This window comes from Chiloscyllium punctatum, chromosome 34 (genome assembly GCF_047496795.1).
Source record: "Chiloscyllium punctatum isolate Juve2018m chromosome 34, sChiPun1.3, whole genome shotgun sequence".
NCBI classification, from domain to species: Eukaryota; Metazoa; Chordata; class Chondrichthyes; order Orectolobiformes; family Hemiscylliidae; genus Chiloscyllium; species Chiloscyllium punctatum.
Window position 1 is genome coordinate 47,187,438 of NC_092772.1, and position 15,533 is coordinate 47,202,970.

General features: G+C 54.7%; 1 protein-coding gene across 1 annotated transcript in view; it reads right to left on the reverse strand.

Moving 5' to 3' along the window:
- Positions 1-15,533, reverse strand: part of LOC140458738 (B-cell receptor CD22-like) — a 51,472-nt gene that overhangs the window by 21,190 nt on the left and 14,749 nt on the right. Inside the window, exons 2-3 of the mRNA XM_072553397.1 lie at positions 7,098-7,153; positions 4,271-4,624 (exon numbers count right to left, since the gene is read on the reverse strand). Coding sequence (XP_072409498.1) covers positions 4,271-4,624; positions 7,098-7,153 — 410 coding nt within the window. The remainder of the gene's footprint in view (positions 1-4,270; positions 4,625-7,097; positions 7,154-15,533) is intronic.

Consider the following 15,533-nt stretch of genomic DNA (forward strand, 5'->3'; position numbering starts at 1 on the left):
CGAATGTGAGTCTAACTGAGGGATACGGAGACTGGAACTGTGCACGGTGCTCCGAGTGTGGGTCTGACTGAGGGATACGGAGACCGGAACTGTGCACGGTGCTCCGAGTGTGAGTCTAACTGAGGGATACGGAGACTGGAACTGTGCACGGTGCTCCGAGTGTGGGTCTGACTGAGGGATACGGAGACTGGAACTGTGCACGGTGCTCCGAGTGTGGGTTTAACTGAGGGATACGGAGACTGGAACTGTGCACAGTGCTCCGAGTGTGGGTCTAACTGAGGGATACAGAGACTGGAACTGTGCACGGTGCTCCGAGTGGGTGTCAAACTGAGGGATACGGAGACTGGAACTGTGCACGGTGCTCCAAGTGGGGGTCTAACTGAGGGATACAGAGACTGGAACTGTGCACGGTGCTCCGAATGTGTGTCTGAGGGATACAGAGACTGGAACTGTGAACAGTGCTCTGACTGTGGGTCTAACTGAGGGATACAGAGACTGGAACTGTGCACAGTGCTCCGAGTGTGGGTCTAACTGAGGGATACTGAGACTGGAACTGTGCTGGGTGCTTCGGGTGTGGGTCTATCTGAGGGATACAGAGACTGGAACTGTGCACGGTGCTCCGAGTGTGGGTCTAACTGAGGGATACGGAGACTGGAACTGTGCACGGTGCTCCGACTGTGGGTCTAACTGAGGGATACAGAGACTGGAACTGTGCACGGTGCTCCGAGTGTGGGTCTGACTGAGGGATACGGAGACTGGAACTGTGCACGGTGCTCCGAGTGTGGGGACAACTGAGGGATACAGAGACTGGAACTGTGCACGGTGCTCCGACTGTGAGTCTAACGGAGGGATACAGAGACTGGAACTGTGCACGGTACTCCGAATGTGAGTCTAACTGAGGGATACGGAGACTGGAACTGTGCACGGTGCTCCGAGTGTGGGTCTGACTGAGGGATACGGAGACCGGAACTGTGCACGGTGCTCCGAGTGTGAGTCTAACTGAGGGATACGGAGACTGGAACTGTGCACGGTGCTCCGAGTGTGGGTCTGACTGAGGGATACGGAGACTGGAACTGTGCACGGTGCTCCGAGTGTGGGTTTAACTGAGGGATACGGAGACTGGAACTGTGCACAGTGCTCCGAGTGTGGGTCTAACTGAGGGATACAGAGACTGGAACTGTGCACGGTGCTCCGAGTGGGTGTCAAACTGAGGGATACGGAGACTGGAACTGTGCACGGTGCTCCAAGTGGGGGTCTAACTGAGGGATACAGAGACTGGAACTGTGCACGGTGCTCCGAATGTGTGTCTGAGGGATACAGAGACTGGAACTGTGAACAGTGCTCTGACTGTGGGTCTAACTGAGGGATACAGAGACTGGAACTGTGCACAGTGCTCCGAGTGTGGGTCTAACTGAGGGATACTGAGACTGGAACTGTGCTGGGTGCTTCGAGTGTGGGTCTATCTGAGGGATACAGAGACTGGAACTGTGCACGGTGCTCCGAGTGTGGGTCTAACTGAGGGATACGGAGACTGGAACTGTGCACGGTGCTCCGACTGTGGGTCTAACTGAGGGATACAGAGACTGGAACTGTGCAAGGTGCTCCGAGTGGGTGTCAAACTGAGGGATACGGAGACTGAAACTGTGCACGGTGCTCCGAGTGGGGGTCTAACTGAGGGATACAGAGACTGGAACTGTGCACGGTGCTCCGAATGTGGGTCTGAGGGATACAGAGACTGGAACTGTGCACAGTGCTCTGACTGTGGGTCTAACTGAGGGATACAGAGACTGGAACTGTGCACAGTGCTCCGAGTGTGGGTCTAACTGAGGGATACAGAGACTGGAACTGTGCTGGGTGCTTCGAGTGTGGGTCTATCTGAGGGATACAGAGACTGGAACTGTGCACGGTACTCCGAATGTGAGTCTAACTGAGGGATACGGAGACTGGAACTGTGCACGGTGCTCCGAGTGTGGGTCTGACTGAGGGATACGGAGACCGGAACTGTGCACGGTGCTCCGAGTGTGAGTCTAACTGAGGGATACGGAGACTGGAACTGTGCACGGTGCTCCGAGTGTGGGTCTGACTGAGGGATACGGAGACTGGAACTGTGCACGGTGCTCCGAGTGTGGGTTTAACTGAGGGATACGGAGACTGGAACTGTGCACAGTGCTCCGAGTGTGGGTCTAACTGAGGGATACAGAGACTGGAACTGTGCACGGTGCTCCGAGTGGGTGTCAAACTGAGGGATACGGAGACTGGAACTGTGCACGGTGCTCCAAGTGGGGGTCTAACTGAGGGATACAGAGACTGGAACTGTGCACGGTGCTCCGAATGTGTGTCTGAGGGATACAGAGACTGGAACTGTGAACAGTGCTCTGACTGTGGGTCTAACTGAGGGATACAGAGACTGGAACTGTGCACAGTGCTCCGAGTGTGGGTCTAACTGAGGGATACTGAGACTGGAACTGTGCTGGGTGCTTCGAGTGTGGGTCTATCTGAGGGATACAGAGACTGGAACTGTGCACGGTGCTCCGAGTGTGGGTCTAACTGAGGGATACGGAGACTGGAACTGTGCACGGTGCTCCGACTGTGGGTCTAACTGAGGGATACAGAGACTGGAACTGTGCAAGGTGCTCCGAGTGGGTGTCAAACTGAGGGATACGGAGACTGAAACTGTGCACGGTGCTCCGAGTGGGGGTCTAACTGAGGGATACAGAGACTGGAACTGTGCACGGTGCTCCGAATGTGGGTCTGAGGGATACAGAGACTGGAACTGTGCACAGTGCTCTGACTGTGGGTCTAACTGAGGGATACAGAGACTGGAACTGTGCACAGTGCTCCGAGTGTGGGTCTAACTGAGGGATACAGAGACTGGAACTGTGCTGGGTGCTTCGAGTGTGGGTCTATCTGAGGGATACAGAGACTGGAACTGTGCACGGTGCTCCGAGTGTGGGTCTGACTGAGGGATACGGAGACTGGAACTGTGCACGGTGCTCCGAGTGTGGGTCTAACTGAGGGATACGGAGACTGGAACTGTGTATGGTGCTCCAAGTGTGGGTCTAACTGAGGGATACGGAGACTGGAACTGTGCACGGTGCTCCGAGTGTGGGTCTAACTGAGGGATACGGAGACTGGAACTGTGCATGGTGCTCCAAGTGTGGGTCTAACTGAGGGATACAGAGACTGGAACTGTGCACGGTGCTCCGAGTGTGGGTCTAACTGAGGGATACGGAGACTGGAACTGTGCACAGTGCTCCGAGTGTGGGTCTAACTGAGGGATACGGAGACTGGAACTGTGCACGGTGCTCCGAGTGTGGGTCTAACTGAGGGACATGGAGACTGGAACTGTGCACGGTGCTCCGAATGTGGGTCTGACTGAGGGATACGGAGACTGGAACTGTACACGGTGCTCCGAGTGTGGGTCTGACTGTGGGATACAGAGACTGGAACTGTGCACAGTGCTCCGAGTGTGGGTCTAAATGAGGGATTCTGAGACTGGAACCGTGCACGGTTTTCCGAGTGTGGGTCTAACTGAGGGATACGGAGACTGGAACTGTGCACAGTGCTCCGAGTGTGGGTCTGACTGAGGGATACGGAGACTGGAACTGCACGGTGATCCGAGTGTGGGTCTAACTGAGGGATACAGAGACTGGAACTGTGCACAGTGCTCCGAGTGTGGGTCTGACTGAGGGATACGGAGACTGGAACTGTGCACGGTGCTCCGAGTGTGGGTCTAACTGAGGGATACGGAGACTGGAACTGTGCACGGTGCTCCGAGTGTGGGTCTGACTGAGGGATACGGAGACTGGAACTGTGCACAGTGCTCCGAGTGTGGGTCTGACTGAGGGATACGGAGACTGGAACTGTGCACAGTGCTCCGAGTGTGGGTCTGACTGAGGGATACAGAGACTGGAACTGTGCACAGTGCTCCGAGTGTGGGTCTGACTGAGGGATACAGAGACTGGAACTGTGCACGGTGCTCCGAGTGTGGGTCTGACTGAGGGATACGGAGACTGGAACTGTGCACGGTGCTCCGAATGTGGGTCTAACTGAGGGATACAGAGACTGGAACTGTGCACGGTGCTCCGAGTGTGGGTCTGACTGAGGGATACAGAGACTGGAACTGTGCACGGTGCTCGGAGCATGAGTGTAACAGACGGATAAAGAGATTGGAACTGGAATTTTCTCAAAATAGCTGACAAGAACAGCAGGAGGCCATTCAGCCCTATCCCCCGCTCATTATTAATTGGAGAAATATTTTTAAACTCACCCACAACTTTTATCGAGACACCGTTGGGATCTGAATATTTGTGTTTATCTGGACCAGACATTCGAAAGTGATATCTTCCTTCGTCACTTTTCTGTAAGTTGTTTATTTTCAAACCACAATCCTTTCCTGTTCGCCAGTCGCCCGCGAGTGTGGCTCGGTTTTTGAAACTGCTGTCCGCGTCCCCATTGGAAGAGATCACCAGAGTCCCATTAACCTTCTCCCCCTTTAACCACATGACTGTCTGGAGGTTGGATGCTAGGGGATAGCGGCATTTGCAAGGAATCATCAAACAAGACCCTTCGGCCCCTTCTACAGTCCTGGGGGCTTCGACATTCCATTGAGAGTACACAGAACCTACAACAAATCAATTGTGCATTCATGTAGCACCTTTAACATGGCAGAACAACTGAGCACTTTAATCAACCAGGCAATATTTCATTCCGCGCTCCACCAGGGGATATCAGGAACCTGGCGATGCAAGTCCCAGTCAGAGAGGACCTTGTCAAAACAGCGCATAAGGTCGGTGTATGAGAAAGAGAGAGGGACAGGGACAGAGGGTCAGAGATTTTCATGAAAATTCCAGAGATTAGCGCAGCAAGGGAGTGGATAGCATGGTCCCAAAGAGGGAGAAGATGGGAAGTGGGGACTGGAGGAAGCTGCATGGATAGGGAGTGCACCCCGCCTCTAATTCCCGATGAATGGTTTTGGCCCAAAATTTCGATATTCCTGCTGCTCGGATGCTGCCTGACCTGCTGTGCTTTTCCAGCACCACTCTAATCGAGAGTCTGGTCTCCAGCATCTGCAGTCCTTGTTTTTACCTCCCAGTCTAATCCCACTCTCCCACTCACTCCCCACACCCTTTAATATCCCACCCAGTCTAATCCCACTCTCCCCCTCACTCCCCACTCCCTTAATATCCCACCCAGTCTAATCCCACTGTCCCACTCACTCCCCATTCCCTTTAATATCCCACACGGTCTAATCCCACTCTCCCCCTCACTCCCCGCTCCCTTTAATATCCCACCCAGTCTAATCCCACTCTCCCCCCTCACTCCCTTTAATATCCCCCCCAGTCTAATCCCACTCTCCCCCTCACTCCCCACTCCCTTTAATATCCCACCTAGTCTAATCACACTCTCCCCTCACTCCCCACACCCTTTAATATCCCACCCAGTCTAATCCCACTCTCCCCCCTCACTCCCTTTAATATCCCCCCCAGTCTAATCCCACTCTCCCCCTCACTCCCCACTCCCTTTAATATCCCACCTAGTCTAATCACACTCTCCCCTCACTCCCCACTCCCTTTAATATCCCACCCAGTCTAATCACACTCTCCCCTCACTCCCCACACCCTTTAATATCCCACCTAGTCTAACCCTACACTCCCCCCTCACTCCCTGCCCCCTTTAATATCCCACCCAGTCTAATCCCACTCTGTCCCTCGCTCCATGTTCCCTTTAATATCCGACCCAGTCTAATCCCATTCTCCCACTCACTCCCCACTCCCTTTAATATCCCACCCAGTCTAATCCCACTCTCCCCCTCACTCCCCACTCCCTTTAATATCCCACCCAGTCTAATCCCACTCTCCCCCTCACTCCCCACTCCCTTTAATATCCCACCCAGTCTAATCCCACTCTCCCCCTCACTCCCCACTCCCTTTAATATCCCACCCAGTCTAATCCCACTCTCCCCCTCACTCCCCACTCCCTTTAATATCCCACCCAGTCTAATCCCACTCTCCCCCTCACTCCCCACTCCCTTTAATATCCCACCCAGTCTAATCCCACTCTCCCCCTCACTCCCCACTCCCTTTAATATCCCACCCAGTCTAATCCCACTCTCCCCCTCACTCCCCACTCCCTTTAATATCCCACCCAGTCTAATCCCACTCTCCCCCTCACTCCCCGCTCCCTTTAATATCCCCCCAGTCTAATCCCACTCTCCCCCCTCACTCCCCACTCCCTTTAATATCCCACCCAGTCTAATCCCACTCTCCCCCCTCACTCCCCACTCCCTTTAATATCCCACCCAGTCTAATCCCTCTCTCCCCCTCACATCCCACTCCCTTTAATATCCCACCCAGTCTAATCCCTCTCTGCTGATTTGGATCTGTCTTTGCGTCAATTATTTCCACAACATCTCTGTCTTTGGCTCTCTCCCTCTCTCTCTCTCTCTCTCTCTATCTCTATCTCTCTCCTTCTCTCTATCTCTCTCTCTCTCTCCCTCTATCTCTCTCTATCTCTCTCTCTCCCTATCTCTATCTCTCTCTCTCTATCTCTCTCTCTCTGTCTCTCTCTATCTCTCTCTCTCTGTCTCTCTCTCTCTCTCTCTATCTTTATCTCTCTCTCTCTCTCTCTCTGTCTCTCTCTTACTCTCTCTCTCTCGCTATCTCTCTCTCTCTATCTATCTCTCTCTCTATCTCTCTCTATCTCTCTCTCTCTGTCTCTCTCTCTATCTCTCTCTTTCTCTCTCTGTCTCTCTCTCTCTCTCTCTCCGTCTCTCTCTCTCTCTCTTTCTTTATCTCTCTCTCTCTCTCTATCTCTCTCTCTCTGTCTCTCTCTATCTCTCTCTCTCTATCTCTATCTCTATCTCTCTCTCTCTGTCTCTCTCTATCTCTCTATCTCTATCTCTCTCTCTCTCTCTATCTCTCTCTCTGCCTCTCTCTCTATCTCTCTCTCTCTCTCTTTATCTCTCTCTCTCTCTCTCTCTGTCTCTCTCTCTATTTCTCTCTCTCTATCTTTATCTCTCTCTCTCTCCCTCTCTCTCTCTTTCTCTCTCTCCCCCTCTCTCTTTGCTGTAAATGTACATTGAGAAAAACACATACCACAGGCAGAGGACAGGACCAGTGACAGGACGATAAACTTCGCCATTTGCAGAGTCCTAAAGAGAAATGGAGACAAATCAGTAAAAGATTTCCAGCATCATTGTTGAAATTCCTACTCCCTGTCTGAACCAACCGCATTAAGGCAGTCATCTGAGGGGCTCAGTACTGAGGGAGAGCCGCACTGTCAGAGGGTCAGTGCTGAGGGAGTGGGCACTGTCGGAGGGTCAGTGCTGAGGGAGGGCCGCACTGTAGGAGGGTCAGTGCTGAGGGAGTGCCGCACTGTCGGACGGTCAGTGCTGAGGGAGGGGGCACTGTCGGAGGGTCAGTGCTGAGGGAGTGCCGCACTGTCGGAGGGTCAGTGCTGAGGGAGTGCCGCACTGTCGGAGGGTCAGTGCTGAGGGAGTGCTGCACTGTCGGAGGGTCAGTGCTAGGGAGTGGGCACTGTCGGAGGGTCAGTGCTGAGGGAGTGGGCACTGTCGGAGGGTCAGTGCTGAGGGCGTGGGCACTGTTGGAGGGTCAGTGCTGAGGGAGTGGGCACTGGCGGAGGGTCAGTGCTGAGGGAGTGGGCACTGTCGGAGGGTCAGTGCTGACGGAGTGCCGCACTGTCGGAGGGTCAGTGCTGAGGGAGTGGGCACTGTCGGAGGGTCAGTGCTGAGGGAGTGGGCACTGTCAGAGCGTCAGTGCTGAGGGAGTGCCGCACTGTCAGAGGGTCAGTGCTGAGGGAGTGGGCACTGTCGGAGGGTCAGTGCTGAGGGAGTGGGCACTGTCGGAGGGTCAGTGCTGAGGGACTGGGCACTGTCGGAGGGTCAGTGCTGAGGGAGTGGGCACTGTCGGAGGGTCAGTGCTGAGGGAGTGCCGCACTGTCGGAGGGTCAGTGCTGAGGGAGTGCCGCACTGTCGCAGGGTCAGTGCTGAGGGAGTGGGCACTGTCGGAGGGTCAGTGCTGAGGGAGTGGGCACTGTCGGAGGGTCAGTGCTGAGGGAGTGGGCACTGTCGGAGGGTCAGTGCTGAGGGAGTGCCGCACTGTCGGAGGCTCAGTGCTGAGGGAGTGGGCACTGTCGGAGGGTCAGTGCTGAGGGAGTGCCGCACTGTCGGAGGGTCAGTGCTGAGGGAGTGGGCACTGTCGGAGGGTCAGTGCTGAGGGAGTGGGCACTGTCGGAGGGTCAGTGCTGAGGGAGTGGGCACTGTCAGAGGGTCAGTGCTGAGGGAGTGCCGCACTGTCAGAGGGTCAGTGCTGAGGGAGTGGGCACTGTCGGAGGGTCAGTGCTGAGGGAGTGGGCACTGTCAGAGGGTCAGTGCTGAGGGAGTGGGCACTGTCGGAGGATCAGTGCTGAGGGAGTGGGCACTGTCGGATGGTCAGTGCTGAGGGAGTGGGCACTGTCAGAGGGTCAGTGCTGAGGGAGTGGGCACTGTCGGAGGGTCAGTGCTGAGGGAGGGGGCACTGTCGGAGGGTCAGTGCTGAGGGAGGGGGCACTTTCGGAGGGTCAGTGCTGAGAGAGGGGGCACTGTCGGAGTGTCAGTGCTGAGGGAGTGCCGCACTGTCGGAGTGTCAGTGCTGAGGGAGTGGGCACTGTCGGAGGGTCAGTGCTGAGGGAGTGGGCACTGTTGGAGGGTCAGTGCTGAGGGAGTGCCACACTGTCGGAGGGTCAGTGCTGAGGGAGTGCCGCACTGTCGGACGGTCAGTGCTGAGGGAGGGGGCACTGTCGGAGGGTCAGTGCTGAGGGAGTGCCGCACTGTCGGAGGGTCAGTGCTGAGGGAGTGCCGCAGAGTCGGAGGGTCAGTACTGAGGGAGTGCTGCACTGTCGGAGGGTCAGTGCTGAGGGAGTGGGCACTGTCGGAGGGTCAGTGCTGAGGGAGTGCCGCACTGTCGGAGGGTCAGTGCTGAGGGAGTGGGCACTGTCGGAGGGTCAGTGCTGAGGGAGTGGGCACTGTCGGAGGGTCAGTGCCGAGGGAGTGCCGCACTGTCGGAGGGTCAGTGCTGAGGGAGTGCCACACTGTCGGAGGGTCAGTGCTGAGGGAGTGCCACACTGTCGGAGGGTCAGTGCTGAGGGAGTGCCGCACTGTCGGAGGGTCAGTGCTGAGGGAGTGCCACACTGTCGGAGGGTCAGTGCTGAGGGAGGGGGCACTGTCGGAGGGTCAGTGCTGAGGGAGGGGGCACTTTCGGAGGGTCAGTGCTGAGAGAGGGGGCACTGTCGGAGTGTCAGTGCTGAGGGAGTGCCGCACTGTCGGAGTGTCAGTGCTGAGGGAGTGGGCACTGTCGGAGGGTCAGTGCTGAGGGAGTGGGCACTGTTGGAGGGTCAGTGCTGAGGGAGTGCCACACTGTCGGAGGGTCAGTGCTGAGGGAGTGCCGCACTGTCGGACGGTCAGTGCTGAGGGAGGGGGCACTGTCGGAGGGTCAGTGCTGAGGGAGTGCCGCACTGTCGGAGGGTCAGTGCTGAGGGAGTGCCGCAGAGTCGGAGGGTCAGTACTGAGGGAGTGCTGCACTGTCGGAGGGTCAGTGCTGAGGGAGTGGGCACTGTCGGAGGGTCAGTGCTGAGGGAGTGCCGCACTGTCGGAGGGTCAGTGCTGAGGGAGTGGGCACTGTCGGAGGGTCAGTGCTGAGGGAGTGGGCACTGTCGGAGGGTCAGTGCCGAGGGAGTGCCGCACTGTCGGAGGGTCAGTGCTGAGGGAGTGCCACACTGTCGGAGGGTCAGTGCTGAGGGAGTGCCACACTGTCGGAGGGTCAGTGCTGAGGGAGTGCCGCACTGTCAGAGGGTCAGTGCTGAGGGAGTGCCACACTGTCGGAGGGTCAGTGCTGAGGGAGTGCCGCACTGTCGGAGGGTCAGTGCTGAGGGAGTGCCACACTGTCGGAGGGTCAGTGCTGAGGGGGTGGGGACTGTCGGAGGGTCAGTGCTGAGGGGGTGGGGACTGTCGGAGGGTCAGTGCTGAGGGAGTGGTAAAATGTGTAAAATTCTACTCTGATTGGACAGCGTGAATTCAGGAGCGATGTTTAAATGGCCGCAGTAAGAAAGTCCTGAACGAGGGGATCACAGTCTAAAGGAGATGGGATCAGACTGAAATGTGGAGCTCTTTCATCATCCAGAGAGCAGGGAGGCTGTGACATTAGATTGGATTCCCTACAGTGTGGAAACAGGCCCTTCAGCCCAACAAGTCCACACTGACCCTTTTAAAGAGCAACTCACCCCGACCCATTCCCCTGCATTTACCCCTTCACCTAACACTATGGGACAATTTCCCATGGCCAACCCCACACTAACCTGCACATCCCTGGACACTACGGGACAATTTCCTATGGCCAACCCCACCCTAACCTGCACATCCCTGGACACTATGGGACAATTTCCAATGGCCAATCCACCCTAACCTGCACATCCCTGGACACTATGGGACAATTTCCCATGGCCAATCCACCCTAACCTGCACATCCCTGGGCACTATGGGACAATTTCCCATGAACAATCCACCCTAACCTGCACATCCCTGGGCACTATGGGACAATTTCCCATGGCCAATCCACCCTAACCTGCACATCCCTGGGCACTATGGGACAATTCTCCATGGTCAACCCACCCTAACCTGTATATCCCTGGACACTATGGGACAATTTCCCATGGCCAATCCACCCTAACCTGCACATCCCTGGGCACTATGGGACAATTTCCCATGAACAATCCACCCTAACCTGCACATCCCTGGGCACTATGGGACAATTTCCCATGAACAATCCACCCTAACCTGCACATCCCTGGGCACTGTGGGACAATTTCCCATGGCCAATCCACCCTAACCTGCACATCCCTGGGCACTATGGGACAATTCTCCATGGTCAACCCACCCTAACCTACACATCCCTGGACACTATGGGACAGTTTCCCATGGCCAATCCACCCAAACCTGCACATCCCTGGGCACTATGGGACAATTTCCCATGGCCAATCCACCCAAACCTGCACATCCCTGGGCACTATGGGACAATTTCCCATGGCCAATCCACCCAAACCTGCACATCCCTGGGCACTATGGGACAATTTCCCATGGCCAACCCACCCTAACCTGCACATCTTTGGACTGTGGGAGGAAACCGGAGCACCTGGAGGAAACCCACACAGACACGGGGAGAATGTACAAACTCCACACCGACAGTCGCCTGAGAGTGGGATCGAACCCGGGTCCCTGGCGCTGTGAGGTAACAGGGCCAACCACTGAGCCACCAGATGAGTATGTAATTGCAAGGGGGTGGGTTGGGGGGGGGGGGGGGGTGGTGGTGGTCTGTGTCCAGTGATGTTCCATAGGGATCCGTGGCTGGGACCCTTGTGGTTAGTGAGACAGAGAAATTATTTGGATGATAACGTCAGGGGCCTGATTAATAAGTTTACAGACATCCCGAACATCGGTGGAGTTAGGGATAGTGAGGAAGGTTGTCAATGGATACAGCGGGATATAGATCACCTGGTAAATTGGGCCGAGCAATGGCAGATGGAGTTTAATCAGGATAAGTGTGAGGTGGGTTTTGGGAGGTCAAATGTTAAGGGAAGGTAGTTGGTAAATGGCAGGACCCTTCGGAGCATTGAGAGGGAGAGGAACATTGGGGTACACGTCTGCAGCTCCCTGTGGGGTAAGTTGGTAAAGGCGGTGTTTGAGCACACTCCCGTTCATCATTTGAGGCACTGACTATCAAAGCTGGCGAGCTATGTTGGCGCAGTGCGGGGTTTGGGTCAGGCTACATTCGCCGGGATGTCTGTAAGTCTGGTCCCCACATTGCAGGAAGGAGGTGGGGGCTTGGGAGATGCAGGGGGGGGGCAGAACAGGGTCACCCGGGGTGCTGCCTGAATCAGGGAGCGTTTTAAATACGAGGTGGGGTTGGACAATCCTGGATCGGAACGTCAGAGGCTGAGGGGAGAGACAGGATCGAGGTTTATAAAATTCGGAGGGGGGGGCACGGACAGGGGAGAGAGACAGAGTCTCTGTCCCAGGGAGGAGGGGGACAGAGACAGAGGGGCAGGGGTTTGTTGGGGTGGGAGGGAGGGGAAGGAGGAGCGCGAGGGAGGGAGGAGAGAAAGGGAAGGGAAAATGGAGGGATGGGAGGGGAGAGAGGGGGCCAAGGGGGAGCAGGGAGAGAGAGGGGAGGAGAGTGTGAGGGAGTGATAGTGGAGAGAGAGAGAGATACACCGAGGGAGAGAGACCAAGGGAGAGAGTGAGAGGGAGGGCGAGAGAGAGTGAGGGAGTGAGAGGGGAAAGAGTGAGAGAGAGAGAGAGTGAGAGGGGAAAGAGTGAGAGAGAGAGAGAGTGAGTGTGAGGGGGAGAGGGAGAGGGGAAAGAGTGAGAGAGTGTGTGAGAGAGAGAGTGTTGGGGGGAGGGAGAGGGGAAAGAGTGAGAGAGTGTGAGAGAGAGAGAGAGTGTGGAGGGAGAGGGGAAAGAGTGAGAGAGTCTGAGAGAGACAGTGTCGCGGGAGAGGGAGAGAAGGTTTTGAGGCCGTTGGAGTGGGGGGTTGATGTAATTATCAGGTCTGTGAGCTGATCATTGCTGTTATCTGCTGGAAGTGAACAGGTTCCTCTTCAGTAAATCCACCCACTGAGAGACAGCCAGATGGTGCATTCAGAAACAGGACTGTGCACCAAACCAGGCACACTCCACTGGGAGGGTCTGTGTGTGTCTGTGGGTCTGTGTGTGAGTGTGTGTGTGTCTGTGTGTATCTGTGTGTGAGTGTGTGTGTGAGTCTGTGTGTGTCTGTGGGTCTGTGTGTGAGTGTGTGTGTGTCTGTGTGTGTCTGTGTGTGAGTGTGTGTGTGGGTCTGTGTGTGTCTGTGAGTCTGTGTGTGAGTGTGTGTGTGTCTGTGTGTGTGGGTGCGTGTGGATGCGTGTCGGTGTGTGTGTCTGTGTCTGTGTGTGTCTATGCATGTCTGTGTCTGTGTGTGTCTGTGCGTTTGTGTGTCTGTGTGTTTGTGAGTGCGGGTGAGTTTGGGTGAGTGTGAGACTGTGTGTGCGAGTGTAAGTGTGAGTGAGTGTAAGTATGTTGAGTGTGAGTGTGAGAGTGTGTGTGTGTGACTTTGTGTGAGAGTGTGAGTGTGGGTGAATGTGGGCGAGTGTGAGAGTGTGTGTGAGTGAGTGCGTGTTTGTGTGTGTGTGAGTGTGTGTGTGAGTGAGTGTGTGTTTGTGTGTGTGAGAGTGTGTGTGTGAGTGTGAGTGTGTGTGAGTATGTGTGAGTGTGTGTCTGTCTGTGTCTGTGTGTTTGGGTGCGTGTGTGTCTGTGTCTGTGTGTGTCTGTGTGTCTGTGTGTTTGTGAGTACGGGTGAGTTTGGGTGAGTGTGAGTGAGTGAGAGTGTGAGGGTGAGAGTGTGTGTGTGAGTGTAAGTGTGAGTGAGTGTAAATATGTGTAAGCGTGAGTGTGAGTGTGAGAGTGAGTGTGTGTGACTTTGTGTGAGAGTGTGAGTGTGGGTGAGTGTGAAAGTGTGTGTGAGTGTGTGTGAGACTGTGTGTGAGTGTGTTTGAGTGTGTGTGTGTGTTTGTGTGTGTGAGTCTGTGTGTTTGTGTGAGTGTGTGTGTTTGTGTGTATAGGCATGTGTGTGTGAGTGCGTGAGTGTGAGTGAGTGTGAGTGAGTGTGTGTGAGTGTGTGTGTGTATGTGTGTGTGCATGTGTGGGTTTGTGTGTGTGAGAGTGTATGTGTGTGGGAGTGTGTGTGTGGGAGTGTGTGTGAGAGTGTGTCTGTGTGTATGTGAGTGAGTGTGTGTGTGAGTGTGCGTGAGTATGTCTGAGAGTGAGTGTGTGTGTGTGAGTGTGTGAGTGCGTCTGTGTGTGAGTGTATGTGTGTGTGTTTGAGTGTGGGAGTGTGTGTGTGGGAGTCTGTGTGCGTGTGTGTTTGTGTGTGTGCGAGTGTGTGTGTGAGTGTGCATGTGTGAGTGTGTGTGGGTGTGTGTTTGGGTGTGTGTTTGTGTGTATGTGTTTGTGTATGTCTGTGTGCGTGAGTTTGTGTGTGTGAGTGTGTGTGTGTGAGTGTGTGTGTAAGTGTGTGTGTGAGTGTGAGTGTGCGTGAGTGTGTGTGTGAGTCTGTGTGTGTGAGAGTGTGAGAGTGTGTCAGTGTGTGTGTGAGTGTGAGTATGCGTGAGTGTGAGTTTGAGTGTGTGTGAGTGTGTGTGTGTATTTGTGAGTGTGTGTGTGTGAGAGTGTGTGAGAGTATGTGTGTGAGTATGTGTGGGTGTTTGTGTGTGTGAGTGTGTGTGTGCGTGAGTGTGTGAGTGTGAGTGGGTGTGAGTGTTTGTTTGTGTGTGTGAGTGTGAGTGTGTGTGTGCGTGAGTGTGAGTGAGTATGTCAGTCTGTGTGTGTGAGTTTGAGTGTGTGTGAGAGAGTGTGTGTGTGAGTGTGTATGTGGGAGAGTGAGTGTGTATGTGTGCGTGAGTGTGTGTGAGTGTGTATGTGTGAGTGTGTATGTGTGAGTGTGTGTGCGAGTGTGAGCATGTGAGTGTGTGAGAGAGTGTGTGAGTGTGTGCATGTGCGAGTGTGTGGGGAGTGTGTGTAAGTGTCTGTGTGCAAGTGTGTGTGAGAGGGTGTGAGAGGGTGTGTGTGTGTGAGAGGGTGTGTGTGTGTGAGAGGGTGTGTGAGTGCGTGTGTGTGTGTATGTGTGACTGTGACTGTGAGTGTGTATGTGTGAGTGTGTGTGTGAGTGTGAGTGAGTCTGTGTGTGAGTGTGTGAGTATGAGTGTGAGTGTGTGCGTGTGAGTGTGAGTGTGTGTGTGCGTGAGTGTGAGTGATTGTGTGTGAGGCTGTGTGTGTGTGTGAGTGTGTGAGAGTGAGTCTGTGTGTGTGTGTATGAGTGTGTATGTGTGTGTGAGTTTATGTGTGTGAGTGTGTGTGAGTGTGAGTGTGTTTGAGTGTATGTGTGTGTGTGAGTGAGTGTGTGAGTGTAAGTGTGTGAATGTGTGTGTGTGAGAGAGTGTGTGTATGCATGGGTGAGTGTGTGTGTCTGTGTTTGTGTGCGTGAGAGTGTGTGTGAGAGTGTGTGTGAGTGCGTGTGTGATTGTGTATGTGTGAGTGTGTATGTGTGAGTGTGTATGTGTGAGTGTGTATGTGTGTGTGTGAGTGTGTGTGTGTGTGTGGGCGTGTGTGTGTGTGGGTGTGTGTGTGTGGGGGTGTGTGTGTGGGTGTGTGTGTGAGTGTGTGTGAGTGTGTGAGTCTGTGTTTGTGTGTGAGTGTGTGAGAGTGTGTGAGTGTGTTTGTGTGAGCGTGAGTGTGTATGTGTGTGAGTGTGTGTGTGATTGTGTGTGTGAGTGTGTTCGGCTGTGTGAGTGTCTGTGTATGAATGTGAGTGCGTGTGTGAGTGTGTGTGATTGTGTGTGAGTGTCTGTGTGTGAGTCTGTGTGTGTGAGTGTGTGTGTGCATGTGTTTATGTGTGTGTGTGTGTGTGAGTGTGTGTGATTGTGTGTGAGTGTGTGTGTGTATGAGT